This window comes from Coturnix japonica, chromosome Z (genome assembly GCF_054131305.1).
Source record: "Coturnix japonica strain WE chromosome Z, WE-NBRP24, whole genome shotgun sequence".
Lineage (NCBI taxonomy): Eukaryota > Metazoa > Chordata > Aves > Galliformes > Phasianidae > Coturnix > Coturnix japonica.
Window position 1 is genome coordinate 43,499,715 of NC_140702.1, and position 18,297 is coordinate 43,518,011.

General features: G+C 36.1%; 1 protein-coding gene across 21 annotated transcripts in view; it reads right to left on the minus strand.

The window, feature by feature from the left end:
* CCDC171 (coiled-coil domain containing 171) overlaps positions 1–18,297 on the minus strand; it is a 153,208-nt gene that overhangs the window by 116,450 nt on the left and 18,461 nt on the right. For 18 of the 21 annotated variants that reach the window (XR_014939317.1, XR_001552018.3, XM_085528645.1 and 15 more), the window contains 3 exons: positions 8,248–8,340; positions 5,730–5,890; positions 1,065–1,203 (listed from right to left, as the gene is read on the minus strand). The exons of 1 other annotated variant lie outside the window; for it this stretch is intronic. Coding sequence is in view for 18 of the 20 variants with exons in the window: in XM_085528645.1 (XP_085384771.1) it covers positions 1,065–1,203; positions 5,730–5,890; positions 8,248–8,340 (393 nt within the window). In the remaining 2 variants the exon portion in view is untranslated. The remainder of the gene's footprint in view (positions 1–1,064; positions 1,204–5,729; positions 5,891–8,247; positions 8,341–18,297) is intronic. 2 more of the 21 variants (XM_085528646.1, XM_085528647.1) reach the window with 1 other exon arrangement.

Sequence of the window (18,297 nt, forward strand, 5' to 3'; positions counted from 1 at the left end):
ACTAAAGTATATTAATTTTACAGAAATCACGCGCAATATTGATTTACCATTCACGATGGAGAATCCACAACTCTTCTGCAATTCTTACCACAAAAGGCAGTTACAAGCTTCTTCTCCAATTCAAAGCTGTCTAATTTCCAGTTTCCATTCATTTGGCTATCCATAGCCAAGGAAATCGCAATTATCTAAAGTATTCTTGTTCATCATGTTTTCGTTTACAAATTGCGAACACATCACCCATTAAAACATTTTTATTTTTCATATTATCTGAGCAGGAGATAGAAATATGTCCACAGATTCTCTAAAGTCAACTTCTGCTCCTTTTCACTGATATTACAATATCTACCACCAAGGAGGAATTGACTACTTTTACCTTCCCAACTCAGCTCCAGGAGATGAAAAAAGGAAAAATTGGCAGTCCAGTATTAAAAACCAGTTTATATTTATTGAGTACAGAAATACTGAAAATGTTTCTACACAGCTGAATCTTTCACACAGAATGCCTAAGATATTTGCTTTATCCCTGCTGCTATGCAAAAGAGGGGAAAAATCATTATTCAATCTTAAGGTGAGCAGAAACAGAGGGAAGGTTCCAATTTGTCATGCAAAAAATAAAAATAAAAAAAAATTTTTAAAAATCCAAAACACAAATCAGTAAATACATCCAAATATCCTCTGCATTGTCACCTTCAAAATAGTTATTTATTAAAGCCAAATGTTTGCAGTAAAAAACAATATGTTGTGTGAAATAAGTATGCTTACAATGGCAGCAAACAAGGACTGCAGACTAAAAATGGCACGTTAGAAAGATATAACTTTCTCTACAAGGAATCACAATCAATTTCTAAATATTGCTGCCTTCCCTAGAAATGTAAACACAAGTTACTCTTTCCTCTATAGGCACACTTTCAAAGTGGCTGTTTTCTGGGGAAAAAAGAAAAAATGAAGAAAAAACTCTTCAATTAAGTACAAGGAGTACACTTCCAAATTAGCTCCTACAGTGTATTAACTACACATACTAACATGAAAAAACCCCAAGAAGCATCAGTGCCCTTTTGTCTTACCATTGCAAGTTTCTCTTGTAATTCTCTGCGAGTTTTTTCATTTTCTCGTAGTCTCTCCGACAGATCTTTAATTACCTCCTCCTTTTCCTCAATCTTCTCATTCATTTGCTTGTTTGTGAAGATATACTCTCTTTCTAATCTGGAAAGTTTCAGCATTAAAACATTTATTCATTTATTAATCAAAAATACTTTTGACAGCTACACTATATGCTTTTAAGTATAACCAATAGATGTGGCACATCTGATGTTTACACACTGTAGGGTTTCTGAAGTTGTATATTATATTTTTCAACTGAAAAAAGTTCTGCTTTCCTTTCAAGAAGAGTTTTTTCACTAAGTGGTATGTTTTCCAGTTACTGATGCTTCTACTAGTCATAAATTTATTCGGTTGCTTTAATATGCCCTCCAAATTATATGTAATAAACAGAATTCATTAAATTTTAATTAACACAGCAGCTCTCTTCAGAAACACCATGTCAAGTCTTGCGCAATTGATCCTGTTTCCAAATACAAAGATTCCTCCTAATATTTCTACATAGTTGACTATATTCTACTCACAATGGCATGCCATTAGAGTTTTCCACCAGCAGACTCTCAAAACCTCAAGGAACCTATCAGAGCTCTCTATCCTGGTATCCAGGAGAACAAACATATAGAGAGACTGGTTTGGCTAAGAGTGAAAGCTGCAGGACCAAACAGTGCACAAGAGACAGAAGTGGCAAGAGAAATCCTTGGAGGAATTGAGAAAGATTGCCAGGCACACTTTTATGGTGCCAGAAAAAAATAAAACTCACTTTGAACTGATGTTTGTACAAGATGACCAAGACAAGAAGAGATTTTACCACTGTGCTGGAGAAGGAAAAAGAAACATGGCCCTATTTTTTGCACAGGTCAGTTAACTTATCAACACATTCAATGCCTTCTTTGCCTCTGACTTCACCAACAAAGCCTCCTAAGCCTCTGTGATTAAGAAAGAGAACAACTGCTAAAGGCAAGCAAGAACTGAGTGAGGAATTACTTGTTAGAACCTGCAGAAAAAGAGATAGGCTTATCTATATTCAAAGGAAGGTGCTGACAGAGCTAGAGTATCATTGAAAAGCTTCTTTGTAGGAATCAGAGAAAACCTTTTCACAGCAAAGTACAGGACAAAAGATACCAGTCACAAATGGAATCAGAAAAGATTCAGATTATGAGAAGCTTTCTTCCGCCATGACAGTCAAGAGGAGGATCAGGCTCCCAGAAAGCTTGTACAATCATCATTCTTGGAAATCTTGAAGATCCGCTGGACAAAACCCTGAGTAACCTGAAATCAAAGCTGACTCTGGAATAAGTAGAATATTGAATTAAAGATCTTTTACAATCACTTCCAGCCTGAATTGTTCAGTGGCATAATTTTTAACAATGACAACATCCAAGTGTCTCTCTTTCATTTTCTCTTTTCACTATTCTTTCATTAGAACTGCTAATTACCCAAAGGGCTCTAAATTTTCCCGACTTTAAAACCAATATTGGCTTTTCTTGGCTTTGAATTAAATAAGACTTACAGATTTAGCCCACATATGAAAATAAAGCATACCTTTTAGCTGAAGGAATACTTTCTCATTCCTCCTAATGCCTATGTCTTTCTGCTCCAGCCCAGCTGACATTTTCTTTTTCTGTTAGATGCAGATGTTTACTTCTTATTCTTAAAGAATTTGCCTTTTTCAGTTTCTTGAATGTCACTCCTACTCTCATAGCTTTCAGAAACACAGTAAGAGAAGTTCCAATTTATTCTACATCATGTCCTAACTCTTCAAGAAAAGTAAATTCACATGAAGAGCCAGATCTCTTGTTACTTCCAATTTACATAGTGCTACTGGGTTCAGAGCTAATTAATAAATTATGCAACCCAGAAAAGTCTCTATGCTTGGAATCAGTTACTGATCTTTTTCTCAGAAAATCAGTTGGCACAACTTTGTATAGCTTCCACTTATCCCACATTAAGTCCAGCTAGAGACATACAAGTATTTTAGAGCAATAAATGAAAGTCCCCAAGAATTTCCAAAAACTGGAAGACAGTCCTGGGGGAATCTTCCAGGAAAAGCAAAAAAGATGTTAGGATGCCAAATATGGCTTAAAAGAAAATGTCAAGCTCTTTGCCTTAAGTTCAAGGACCGCACCCTTCAAAGGTAAATAGATCAAAGGTTTTTCTATTCTATCTGAAGGGATCCATTGAAAGCTTCTTCTGTTTCTTTAGCCTTTATTTAAACCACCAACTGATAAACTGAGTTAACTTTCACTGAATGGCCAGCATTCTCTCACATAGACATGAGCTGCTCACATAGTACAAAGGCAAGTGTTTGAGCTTGGATAGAAACAACAGGGGAGTAATTCTTGAAGTTTCTAGAACGAACAAGTAAATTGTACCCAGAGACTGCTGGAAGGCTAATGGCCCCTTGACTGATTAAAGAAAGTTATGCTATGTGGACATGTTGAAGACAGGCAAAGTTTTTCTACACTGAATACTACTAAAGCTTAAGAGACATTAGCCAAGAAAACTCAACCTCCCCAGTGATTCATTTGATGATGCTGAATTTAGCTGGTCAAGCCTCAAATGCAAAAATAGACCTTGGAATATTCAGCCTTGGAATCATACAGAATCACATAACATCAGGGACTGGAAGGCACCTCCAAAGATCATCTAGTCCCATCCCCCTGCTGGAGCAGGAACACCTCAATTAGACCACACAGGAACACATTCAGGTGGTTATGAATGTCTCCAGAGAAGGAGTACCCACAACCTCTCTGGGCAGCCTGTTCCAGTGTTCTGGTGTTTCTCATATTTCTGTGGAACCTCCTATGTTCCAGCTTGCACCCATTGCCCCTTGTCCCATCATTGGATTTCACTGAAAAAAGCCTGGCACCACCTTCATGACACTCACCCTTTACATATTTATAAACATCAATGCAGTCCCTCCCTCAGTCATCTACAAGCTAAAGAGATCCTGCTCCCTCAGCTTCTCCTCATACAGGAGATGCTCCACTCCTTTAATCCTTTTTGTGCCTCTGCACTGGACTCTCTCAAGCAGTTCCCTGTCCTTCTTGATCTGAGTGGCCCAGAACTGGATCTTGAATGGAAAAACAATCCAGAAATTAGCATGGAAGAAAAGATTTTATCTGTGAATTCATCTCCAAAGACATGAATTTTCCTTATTTTCTTCACTAACTGATTATGGAAACCTACTGGGGGAAAAAAATATATATATATATCTGTGCCAGACAAGAAATTAGAAATTACATGCATGATGAACACATGCAATGCAGGTCAGAAGTTGGAGCAGAAAAGCTCCTGATCCAACAGACTCAAACAAAGCTGCCTTGAATACAACATATTTTTTTTAAAATAAATTTAAAAGTTCATATTACTGGCACAGGCTTTCTTCACCTCAAGAAAATGCAAAGAACCCAGTATTATCTTAATGCCATATACACTGCTAACACAGAATTCATACTTAAAGCTAAACAACAAGGCCAGACAATTTTACAGTTAATTAAAAATCTCAAAATATACCCAGTCAACTTCCCAACACTTTAAACTGCAATATTCCTGAATACAGACACTAGATTACTATCATAACATATTTCACACATCCTCACCATTTTTACATCAAAATTATTTTCTTTTCCTTCAAGGAAAAGTTTCAGTTTTATTTATTTATTTTCTAATATGGCTTTGGTTTACATAAATGCACAATCTCACTTTCAGACTTCTTTTGGCCTAACTGATGAAGAGTTCTACTGTGTTAATAACATAGCAGATGTTTCAAATGTGTTACTAAAAACATCTCTGAAACTACGTATATAGAATGGCTGAATTCAATGCCCTAATTTCCACAGAACTCTTTACCCATACCACTGTGGTAAGCCATCAACTTTAAGTCCTTCCAAGCCTCTTCCTTCCCTAAACCTATCCTTCATTTTAATTACTGCTTAGCTACCTATTTAACACCACCACTCTTCTTATGTTTTCTTATCCCAATATATACTTGATTCAGTCAAGGAAGAAGATACAGTACTGTGCATCCTCCTATCTGCATGGGAAGTATAATACAGCTATTCTTCCAAGAACCATCTGTTACCACAGGCAGAGCAGATTGTATTGAGTGGGAAAGGAATTCCAATTAATTTTGTCTACTTCACACCTTTTCCTGTCCTTTTCTCACCAAGTCAAAACTTTCCAGGTTTATTCAGAAGGAGAAAATGAAGATTATGCACCACAAATAATAAACAATTCCTAGATAGAAATCTTGCCAATTCACCTAGTTCCACAAAAAGTTCTCATCACAACATTATATTTACATAAAGAAAATATTTTTTAAACCCATCATGTATGTTTTTCTATACTTCTCCCAAATGCCACAAGACCCTATCACAACTATCATTTTCAGTATTTTGCTTAGACAAATAACCTACATAATAGACTAGTTATTTTTTCTACCTTCCTGTAATGTGTATGCTTACTAGTATGGACCTGTTATTAATGGAACACCAGGTCTGAAACCTTTTTTAGGTATGGAAAGGTATGTAGGATGATAATGTTTTCTACTGATAAAAAAAACTATAAAACTGTAAGAGCTACTCAAGCTGCCTACTGCCAATTTGTAACAAATATAAAAGATAACTTACCTATTGACTTTTTCCAAGTTCACTTGGGCATTCTGTTTTTCTCTCTCATACGCATTTTCTACCTCTTTCAACTCCTTCCTGATCATCTCTAAATCTGAAAGAGCTTCTGCTTGGCTGACTTTTTCCATTTGCAAAGCTCCTTCAAGTTTGTGAATTCTCATCTACCAAGTGATCAGAAAACAATGAAAGCAAGTTAGAAAAAAGAACCATGGTGTTTAATGCTGTTCCCTTTTCTGTTTTAAGGACAATTATACTCCGTTATATCTATCTTAAGGCATTTATAGAAGAAGCATTGAACATAGGCAGAAATGTATAAATAGTTCAAACACAGACAAATATGTAAGTTGAAAAAAAAAAAAAAAGCCTTTTAATTTTTTAAATTTAATTCAGCAGTGTGTGCCCCTTCTGCTAAGAGTAAACCATACTTGAAAAGTCCACATATTCAAAAAGAGAAGAAAACTGTACCAGCTTCTCGTTTATAAAAGTCTCTAACTTTATGGAACGCTGCCCTCTCAGTTCCTCTGAATTTGATGAAGTAGGCAAAAAAAAAGAAGAAAACCAAATCCCTACTTTTTACTACCTTAATGGTAGCCTTAAATAAGTAAATAAAACACAGCTTTTTCACAGAGAAGATCATTAAAATAAGGAAAAAAACCTAACGCAAGAAAGGCATCATTTAGTTTTGTTGCTCAGAAAATAAAAAGGAAGAATACAAATTTTATTGATTAAGTTTGTAAAATTTACATTGTAAAGTCGGATATTATAAGAATACTAAAGAACTATCCTTTAATTTTTCCCTTGCTTGCCTTCGAAAGTAAGCTGTAAATGCCTCATTAGGTCAAACATCATGTGATCGTAGACTCATAAAATGACATTGGTTGAAAAGAGCCTTGAATATCACCCAAATCCAATTCCCTGCTATGGGCAAGGACACCTCGCTCAAGATCAGAAGACCTTATGTTCTCCAGGCCGAACAAGGTGTAGTAGTCCAGCTCTCTGATCATCTCTGTGGCCCTTCTCTGGACACACTCCAACAGCCTCACTATGGTTAACAGCCACTGACCACAACCCTCTGGCTACCACAATCCAATCAATTCTTTATCCACCCTTCAAGTCTTTAATTCTCCAATTTACAGATAAGGCTGTGGTATGGGACCACATCAAAAGCCTTGCACAAATCCAGGGAGGTGGAACAGTTGCGCTTCCTGTGTCCAACAACAACATTACCTCACTGTAGAAAGTCACCAGATTGATAACGTCACTGGTGAAGTTACGTTGGTGCCTCAGATCATCTCATCTTTCATGTTGCCTTAACATAGCTTCCAGGAGAATCTGTTTCACAACCCAGGCATAGAAATGACTGGCCTCAGACTCCCCAGGTCCTCCTTTCTCCTGTTCTCGCTGGAAGCCCTGGTGAAGACTGGCTTCACAACCACATAAGACAGTTCTTTCAGGAACTGAGATGCACGTTGTGAAGTTCCATAGACTTAAAAACATTCACTTTCAACAGGTAGTTTCAGACTTGCTCTTTGTTTACAGAGGGTTCACAGTGGCCTGCAGTAAATCACCACCACCAGGTGATCCCTGATTTTTACTCACAAGCTCTCAACCTGATTGTGACTGTAACTCAGAGGCAACAACCCTACTCATCCTTTCCTGCCTATCTCTTCTGAAAAGCTTGTACACCTTAAGTGTCATGCTCCAGTTGTGCAACACATATCATGAAAATGTAATGGTAAGACTTAGTTTGCTAACTGCACTGTGGTTTTCAACCCATTCTGCTTAATTCTTATACTGCATGCATAAGTGTTGAGGCACTTCAGCTGGTCTATCAGCCTTACTATCTTCTTCAAACAGCTATCCCTAATTCCTCTGGGACAAATCTGAGATCTTTCCCTAATGCTTCCTAAAGTGACAGTGTTTCCCAGCTCTTCTCAGTCATATAGATGTCTGTTGTTAAAAATGCAAAAATTTAATACTCAAGTATTTATATTACATTTTCTCATATAATTAACCTTTACTGGTAATTGATGATATTGTAAAGTTGTTTGAAGGTGAAATCTGCATTGGACAATCATATTTGGAAAAGCAGTTTCCGGGTGCATTTAGTCAGTACTCACTCCTATAGAAGTCAGATGTATATACTGCATATCCAAATAGTCCTAATAAGCATCCATTCAAAAGAGATAGGACAGGATACTTATACAATACTACACTGTTTAACTCCTATGAAATATCTTTTTTCCCCACACTGTTTAAATACTAGGAGAAGCTACTCTCTCATTCTTACAAATCTAAAGAAATGATTAATATTAAAAACACATTAAAAAGAATACTCCCTGATCTTCCCTTTACGTTTTGAAACTTAAATGAAAATAATAATAATAATAATAATAATAATAATAATAATAATAATAATAATAATAATAATAAATCCAGTGTTTTTACTGAAGCATCTAGAAGACCGCATCTTTACAACTTCACCAAGTCTTTTGCTGTAAAGTTCCAGAAAGTTTACCTGAGTGATTTCCAAATTGAATTTGGATTTCAAATGTGCTGCTCTTTCTGCTTCAATGCTTTCTTCCAATTGCTTTATTCTGTCTGTAGCTGCCTAGGAGTACATTTTGAAGAAATTTAAGTTCAAACAGATAGTAAACATGACATACGGACTCTTCTTATCACTTAGAATTTTAGGATTCTATATACCAACCCAGTATATCTGAATTGTACGGGAAACTGTGACTATCCAAGAACTGACTGAAGAAGCATATCAAAATAAGTTTTACAGACCTAAAATATTACATTATTATTTTCTATTCTGCTAATAAATTGATGTAGCATCATGTTATTGCTGCACTGTTTTAGAACTAAAAAACTCTGGCTGGAATCAGAAAGTAAAAAGACTGAGCTTAAAGATTCTACTGATTACTCTTTGCTTTTTACCAAGGTTGTAACCTGAGGCAACACAACTCCATCTTACATTTTCCAAAAAACAATGAAATAACAAGAGAGTATGTATAATTTCAGTAATGAGATGACCAAGTATTGAAAAGACTGAGGATTCTATATGCTACAAACAGTATGTGTTTGTAATTTCCAATTAAAGTGCCAAGAATACACTGCTTTGCAGGCTTAAATCAGTGAGATTAACTACACCAAAAATCTTTGAAAATTATGTTTCAAAGAGCTAACAGAGTATTTATATTGACTCCTAACTATTCTGCTGGTTTTGTCTAGAAAATGTCAGGATATGTATTATATTTTAACAAATATCCTGACCAATCAAATCAGTCACATTTCATTACAGAACAGAATATCTGTATATGCAAGCACCATTTAAGCTACATGGGATTGTCTGCATTTCACTGTTGAATCTCTGTTGTCCATTCTTCCAACATTTAAAAATAAGTGCTTGGAATCTACTCTGAAATTTGGATTGGCCACAAAATGTTCAAACGACAGGCTACTTCCTTATTTAGTTTTGGAGGGACGGCAGGGTTTTGTTTGTTTGTTTTGTTGTTGTTTTTTAAGGGACTTAAGCTTTAAAAATAAAGTCTACCGAGTTACATTAAACACAAAAGCAATAATTAGACGCATGCATCCAGATAAAGGCCTGGCACTGAATTTCATCTGTAAAAAACGCTTTTAGCTAAAGAGTAACTAATACAAACTCACATGTGAATTTAACTACTCTGTTTTACACTAATGTTTTCACTTTGACAGATGACATAACTGATAAGGAAAAAAACCAACCCAAATTGCTTCAGCATTTCAACTTAAATTAGGCACACCAAGAAAAAACAATTAATATAAGAAAGCTGTTTACCATAAGCACGTTTCAGGTTGCCTAAATACAATCTTTTGTTGTTGTTGTTGTTTTTGTTGTTTTTATTTTGGAAATGTAAAATAAATCTGTGAGACTGCACCTTGATTCCAAACATTTAAGAAACTTTAACAGATGTTAGAACAAAGCTTCTTGGCAATAAATTTAATGTTTGTTTGAATAATCACTCTCTCTTTCTCTCTCTCTCACACACACACATACACAAACAAAACAAAAATAAAGGAAAAAATTTCAATATAGATGTTTGTCAGAGGCATACCAAAGAGAAAAGCAGCAGAAGCACAGAGCTTACCAAACTTACTGAAATTCCTGCATAAACTCTCCTCCTACACTTCCAAATTTCTAAGACTATCCTCAAAATTTTAAATCTTGATTTAGTCTTAACAGTTTTACTCCTTCCAAACACCAGCTTTAATCCGGAAATAACAAACTATCACCTGGATCAGTTTGTAACAAAATCCTTAGCATCCTTCAACAGATCTACAACTGCCAATAGGGTGGTTTTACAAACAAATACTGCCCTGCCAGCCAAGTAAAAATAGTCCATGAACAAAATGTATTAATAAGATAGATTTCGTGTTTTTTCCAGTAATACTGAAACAGTCAGCTTTAATACAACTTGGTTTAAGCTTGATTAGAAGAGTAAAGGGAAAAGTGAGGAAGGTACTTATCACAAGTTTTATGTTTAGAAATACAACAGTTTGTTTTTTTTTTTAAAAAAAAAAAAAAAAACTGAAAATTTCACCAGAAACATTTCACAACATAGACTCAAGTGTAAAAATTACCTTCCATCTTTGGCTAGTTTGCACAAGTATCTATTTTTATACCAAACTCTAGAATGAAAAGATTGAAAAAAAGTGACTGGAAGTTTTTAATTACTTACTAATTCATAAGCTCTGTATTGCATTTGACTACTAATGTCATATTTTCTGAGAACCAGTCAAGCTGAGAGCTCTGTTCTCTGCCTTTATCTTGTTTTCTCTTCAAATGAAACAAGAAAATAATTTTCTGCTTGTTAAAAGACACCACCAGAATTGTTAATTTGTTTCTGCAAATGAGAGCCCTATGGAACAAAGAGATGGTCTCAATAATAAAAAATAAAGATAGAGTAGTAACAGCTTGATTGAGGGTACCTGAAAGAATGAAAAAATGGACCAATCTTGTTCTCCAAAACAGGCTGCACGTGTAGTTCTTAGTATAGAACTCGAAAACTAGAGCACACATAAAGCCAATGTGATGGACGCTTAACTGCAAAGGTGAAGGGTATGGTCCAGAGGAAACTTAAACTGCCAGAAATACAGAAATTCATTTGTAAAAAAATCTGAAAGAATGAAAGATAAACAAGAGCAAACAGACACCTGTAAGAAGTGCCAACACATCACATTTTTGCTGTCTGAGAGCTATTCCACTTAAAAAGACATGTTTGCAGATTGTTCACCTGCTTCAGTTGTCACAAGCAACTGAAGAATTAACCCGTAGAACTAGGATGCCTATAAAAAGGAAGAACCAGGATAGCTAGTACTCAACTTGCAACTTCTTGTTTATGAAGTTCATCCTCTGCTTGACTTTTTAAAGTCTTGACTCATATCAATAGTTTCTCACAACTTCAATTTTCAAAACCTTGTTTAAATTAGTTTGCTGAAACTTCAGAAAACACAGACCTAGGGAGAGAACTAAAATGTATTTCCTTTAAACATAAGTAACTGCCAGTGACCAGGAAAGAACTACTACTACATTCTCAGATTGCTAGTAGCCAAAGATGGTGTTTGAGCTACATTCTCCACATGTCTTGAAAAATTCTTCAAGTAGACTTCAACCTTAGTTTACCAGTATAAACAACTCTCTTGCATAGAATAGATTCAGAAATGTAAGAGTTTGCAGAAGAAGATACACCAGTAAATTGGGGAAGTAATGTAGATGTCATCTTGTTTCTGGTATAGAAATGAATATCGTTTCCAGGATTCTTTGATTTGGTTGTTGCAGCTTCTGGTTCACCATATGGGCCTGATCAGAGGCGTGCCTGCCCATGGCAAGGGGGTTGCAATGACATAATCTTCAGGGTCCCTTCCAACCCAAACCATTATACAATATAACTGCTGCAGAGTGTTGAAAGGAGAGCTACAAGGGTGGTGGAAGGTCTTAAGAGCAAGATCCATGAGGAGCAGCTGAAATCCTTTGGTTTGTTCAGCCTGGAGGAGACTAAGTGGGAACCTCATCATGACTTACAGCTCATTACAAGGGGAGGGGAAGGGCAGTGCTGACCTCTGCTTTCTGGCAACAGAGACAGGTTCCAAGGGAACAGCATGGAGCTGCATCAGGGGAGGGTCAGGCTGGGAACTGGGGAAAGGTTCTTCACCAAGAGATGGTGATCAGGCAGTGGAACAGGCTTCCCAGGACAGTGGCCGTAGCAATGAGCCCGATGAAGGAAATCTTTTGAAAAATGCTTTCAGATATAAGATTTGTTTTCTTGGGTAGTTCTTCATTAAGCTGGGATTTGGGCTTGATGATCATTGTTGGTCTCTTCCAACTTGGGATATTCTATGATTCTATATATTCAGTAAACTTAAAAGTCACATGTCAGTGAATTAGGAGAAAATCTGTGGGAAAACCAAAAACCTGCAAGAGGTATTTAATCAGAAATTAGCCTATAAGCTTGAGTAAACAGAAAGATTCATCAAATAGAGAGAATCACATTTCACTGAGAATACTATCTGGGATTTCTATTTATCTACGTATACATCAACCACAGAAATTGGACATGGATTCCAAACTGAGACTAAAGAGGGGGGAAAAAAAATTAAAAAACCTCAAACACTTCATAGAAAATTGTGCCCATTTCCCCAGTGATGTCTCAAACAGGCTCTGCTAATCCTTATAAGCACTGCACTCCATAGTGCATACTGTTGTCATGCCGTAGCAGAGATAATGATCCACTGTGTATTCTGCAGGAGAAAGAAATGTCAGGGATGAGTCTAATCTGCAACACTACGTACATTAAAACTCCAGAACACAAGCTGGGATGAAAAGGAGTTCCACACACCTTTCTAACAAACAGAAAGGTGCAATCCTCTTTTGAATCATGCTAAAGACAACAGCCAGCCTCCCTTTGCATTCAAAAACTTTACACAATGCCTGTATACAAAGCAGGTGCATGAAAACAAATTCTAGAGAACACTTGTGGATCTCAGATATCCAGATTACAGTTTCTCACTTGAAAGTTAAGCAGGAATATTTTCCACTTTAGCGTGGACTATTTTTTTCTAGTAATATATTGCTAGGATGGATTGAAATAAGTGGGTTCCCTGATGAAGCTTTTTTTTGTTAACATTGTATTCAGTAGTATTCAGTAGTGATAGATGCCCATGTTCACCTGACCTGCAACATATCTAAAGACAGACAAGTAAGGTACTACACTGAACTCGTGGAATTTCCTGTTTCTTCAGATATTCAAGCTGAACAAACATAAAACTCAATTTAAAGAACACAGATCTCACATTTGTTTTCACAACAGCACAGACAGAATCGTGTCTTTTGAAAAAGAGAACAGAAAATTGGCTACGGAAACTTCTGAGCAAGCTTTAACTTGTAGGCAACCACGCTATATGATTAGGCTAAGCCCTTAATATTGAGCCACTTTTCCATTATCCTTTTATATGTAAATACTAATGAGGTTTCTAGGAGATACTTTCCATATGCTAACAGATTGCAGTACCATTATCCAGTGTCTGTGTGGCTTCCATGTTTCTCAGTTTCCCATCCTTATTGTAAGTACTGCAATATCTGTGAAACTGAATTACTCCTTCAGAACGTACTGCCCAGTATCCTATGTGTGTAATGCCACAGCTACTAAACTGAATCCTTTGACATTTGCACTCCAATCAAAACCCTCAGTAAACAACAAAAAAAACAAATGAGAAAAAATAAGTACATTTCCAATAGTTATCAAGTTCAGATATGGTAGTATAAGTCCTTTTTCCCTCCTCTGCTTCTATTTTGATAACTCCTATTAGATTTTTAGGATACAAAGATTGTTAGGATGCTTGCACACCTCTATGGCTTTAAGTACACAGCCCTTTATGTGCAATGCTCAGCCAGGATAGTTTTCAGGGAAGAAAATATACATCAGATCAGAATCATCACTCCCTTTATGTGCTACCACATTCAGATTAAGATCTTACTTTTTCCAACTTAACAGCATTTCCCTACAAATTCTAACTCAAGAAGTCAGGTCTAAGCACATCTTTGGGAAATATATGCTGACCACTTCCATCTACTGTTAGAAATACTGGTGCCTCTTGATCATGGTAAGGTGGAGCCATCTCCTGTCCAGATAATAAATAACTTATTATTAACTATAACAGTACTTAACTACAAGCAATTCTTAACCACTGAGGTAAATGTTCTTTCAGCTTCACAGAACACAGCCTACACTACCAATATTTCCTATAAGGAAATACTATAAATGAAGAGTAATGTATCTCATTGACAAAAAAAGTCATATTTGATCTGTTTAACACTGGTATGGGGGCTATAAAATAATGCATATGCTTATCTGTAGGAAAAAAGTAAAAACTACTAGAACTGTTAAAAAGATATAGCTCAGTTGCCTTTAGATAAAGTGCAAACCTAACCCAATCTGCAACTGATTTGCAGTTGGCAAACCCATCTTAATTACTCTCCCTTCCTAAGGTACTTTGAGGGGAAAAGGATATCTCTTCTGGGTCTTATTCTCCATAGTTCATAACATCCTTAAAAGCCCAGTCATCAACACTGTTACTTTATACACTTTATATACTTTATACAGACAAAATTAAAATGTGACTTGTTTCTAAATCCTAATAAGATCTACAGAATATTCAGCTTTGGTCTGACAGTGAGTTAAGTGACAAGTCTTCAACCTTTGCTTGAATAACACAATAAAATGTTAGATGATAACAAGGAAGGTCCTCTGTAAAGTGCATTACAGATGCAACCCCATCCCCCTTCCCCTTTCCCTTTTCCCTTCCAGTTCTCTCTTGGCATGTGACAGGTAGAGAGATCAATGCCCACATTCTCCACCAAAAACTGTCACAGAATTATCTAGATCGACCTATGTCCATGGCAGGGGGGCTGTAGGCCTGTGGGCCCCCTGACCCCAACAATGGAACCATGCCCCTGAAATAACCTAAACTTTGGAGCCACTAAAATGCAGGTTATAAAAGACAGTCATAGTAGCTTGAATTCCTAGATACAAGTTGTGAGGGAGTGTGGGTGAGTGTGTAAACACTGGGAAGTAGAGGCTTCAATATCAGTGAGCCATGAAGGAGAGTGCGGGTAGAGAAAACAAAAAGGATTTCAAATTTTAACCAGTGGTACTGTTAACCAGCTGTGGAACGTGTCCTTTCTGATACTGTTTGAAGCTTCATCAGCTCTTTCCTGCAAGACCTATATAACTTACCCAGTACTACAATTTGGTTAGTTTTGTCTGTTTACAATTTTGCTTTTATCTGACATTTAATTTCTCAGTTCAGTAACTTGTATACAGTAAGAACTTTAGCACATTCACAGTTTTATTATTACATGTACTTTATTATTACATATACTTTCTGTAAATACAGAGGTGGACCATCACTCAAACAAGTTATCTTCCCAGTCATTCTCCCATTACAGCAGCATTACCAAAGTAATGCAAGACTATATGTTCAGCAGCATATTAAAAGGTCTACAGACTTAAAGGTAGGGAACATAGAAAGACCCACTGAAAGCTAAAGGACCGACCTTAAAATGGCAACACACTGAAAGCATCAGAAATACAGCAATATAGTCAAAGTCTCAGAAATAAAACGAACTGAGTTATGGGACATTTTTCAAGACCCAAGAGAAAGGCTTAGAAACCTTGACAGACCTTGAACTCCCAACTTACTGAGAGTCAGCAACCTCAAAAAAATATAGAAAATCACTACATTTCCATGAACAAGGCTGAGTCTGAAATTTATGAAATAATAATTCTGTTTTTCATTATAAAAATCCACATTCCTCTTTTGATCCCTGTTCATCTTTTCCTACCCAGCTTTTTGGCAGCCAGACACACTACAAGAAATACTGTTTTTATATACAAATTGCTTTAGATTAACCAAGAACTCATCCTTCCAGAGTAGTGGCACAAAGGGCAAAAATAAAAGACACTGATTCCAGAAAATTAACATTCATAAGTAGTAGGATCTTTATGAGTTCAATACAAATACATCAAGAATTTGACTAGTGAGTCTCGGGCTGAAGGAACAGAACAATAACAAGGTTTCAACTTCAGGGTTTTTTTCTAGTGGAGTATGTGTTCAGAAGGGCCCCAGGCTCATGCAGTAATACACCACATTTGGCACTACTGCAAGCTAGAAAGCTAGCAGATTAGATACTGTACCAACAGCCATCTCACAACAGAAAAACTGTAATTTTCCACAAACTAATCATTTCTATCAATTCTTATTCCAGAAGCTAGAAAAATACTCCTGAAACTAGAAATGTATTCATTCAAATCATGTTCAGAATAATAAATGAAGGATAAACACCTGAGTAATATTTAAAAAAAAAAAAAAAAAAAAGAGGGGGAGGAGGTAAGAATTTTCTCCTTTCTTTCTTTCTATTACAATGTAATACATATAATCTTTTCTAAGAATGTCTAAGAATGACCCTTAATTTTTTTTTTTTTTTTTTTTTTACATTCATTACAGCAAGTATTTTTAATGGACTTCTCTCTTATGTCCAGCAGAGGGTAGTAAACAGCTTTGCAAGCTCTGAGAAGCTTCATCCTAACTGCATATGAAGAGGCAGTGTACAGCAAAAGATTAAAGGATTACCTTTAAATTAGAAAAACCCTATTCTCCACACAAACCACACTAAGATGATTGATATCATCAGAAAAACTGAAGTACACATTTCCTATTTAGAGCCCATTTATATAATCAGGTAGTCTGCATAGGTATTTAAATAGCAATAGCTTCTGAGACCATTTTGCCACTTAAAATTTTTAAAAAAGCAATCCATAACATGAAGACAGATAAACAAGCAGAGGACTACTACATGAGAATATATATATATATATATATCATTTCCTGTTTGAGGTGTACTACTTCAAGGCTTCTGAATAGAAATCCACCTCAAATATCAACATTCAACATTATCAGTAAATGTAACATCAGTAATTTAACCACAGCTTTAAATACAGGTTGACTGTCAAAACATTATTAGAATAACCTGTATTTCTAATAGGTAACACTTATTCCCTGAGGAGTTTAAGATTGACACAGAACCATGTGAAAGCATTACAGAACTGTAAGAAAACTTAAACATCTTGGCACATAGTGAAAACTACTGCTGAGACTTTATTGCCCTTGTTCCACTATAAATAGGAATAATGTGGTAACTGAAAATATGATGTACAGAAGCTATCATGCTATCAAGGCAGATGCTTACGGTAGAGAGGAAGAAATTCTATACATAGCAATGAGCTTAAATCTCAACAATCTCCAGGCTTCACAGAAGCACTTAAGGGTACATGGGAATGCAGCATACCCTTTCAAAAGGTTATGGTCCTTTCCTTCCATTAATTAGTAGGGAAAGTGGTGCTCACTTCTCCTTCCTTTAGCCAACAGCTCTGTCCTTGAATATCTCTGCATTACTTCCTTCACAATTTCCAAGGAGAAAGCCACACTATAGTTGAAGAGCATATCTGGTCTTTTCTGTTGAGGTCCCTCCACTCTGCTTCTTCATGAAGGAAAGATAATAACTCTACCTGATTATATTCCAGAATGCAAGAGAATAAGCAAAATGACAAATATATAAATCAAGAAAGGTTCTGAACAAGAAAGGCTGCAAATCAGACTTCAAGCTCTGTTAGTACTAAACTGGTTTCCGTTATACTTAATTTTTTGAGGAGTGGATTATGGCTGATAGGGCAACTTAAAATAGGTTTTATCCATCTCATTTCTAAAATTCAGAAACTTTGAGTTGGTAGCCATTCATGATCACAAAAGAGGTAGAATAAAGTTTGCTCAACAAACAGGGATGCAGAGTAGTATTTTGTGTAACACAAATAATGTTGCTGACACAAACCCTAGAATCTTGAGTCCACCACCCAGTATGAAGTCTCCAGGTAGCAATAAGCTAAATAAGACAACCAAAAATCTCAAAACATCTGGTGCTTGTACTTCTTAAAGCACAAAGGTGTTTTGTTTGGTTTTTCCCAGAGATTCTTGCTAATCTCTCTGATTTTAAGCATAGAATGGTAGGTCCTTTCACACATTCACGTTTGAAATTTACTTTTATGACGGTGGGATGCAAGGTGACCAGACCATATGCACTACAGCTTAATTTACTTTTCATTACTATTATACACATGGACTTGTGCTCATTCGCTTAAACCCTCCTATGCAAGATCATTTATCACACTCCTTCCTTCATCATTGCTTAAACACCTACAGTTTGAAGTATCACAAGAATACTTTCTCTGTGACGTAGGTTGTTTTCTTACTAGATTATAAAGGGATCACTACATTGATTCAAATAAAATTTAAGCCATAATCAAGTTATCTCAGCTGATTTTGGTTAACAGATAGTGTTCCGTGATTAAACATCTAGCACATAGTTACATATTTGAGGAACTGAGCACTTCCTCTTAAATTTACAGATGGCAAATACACCCAACTAAATTAATTAATGAGAGAAACCATTGCCTGCCTTATTTTTCAT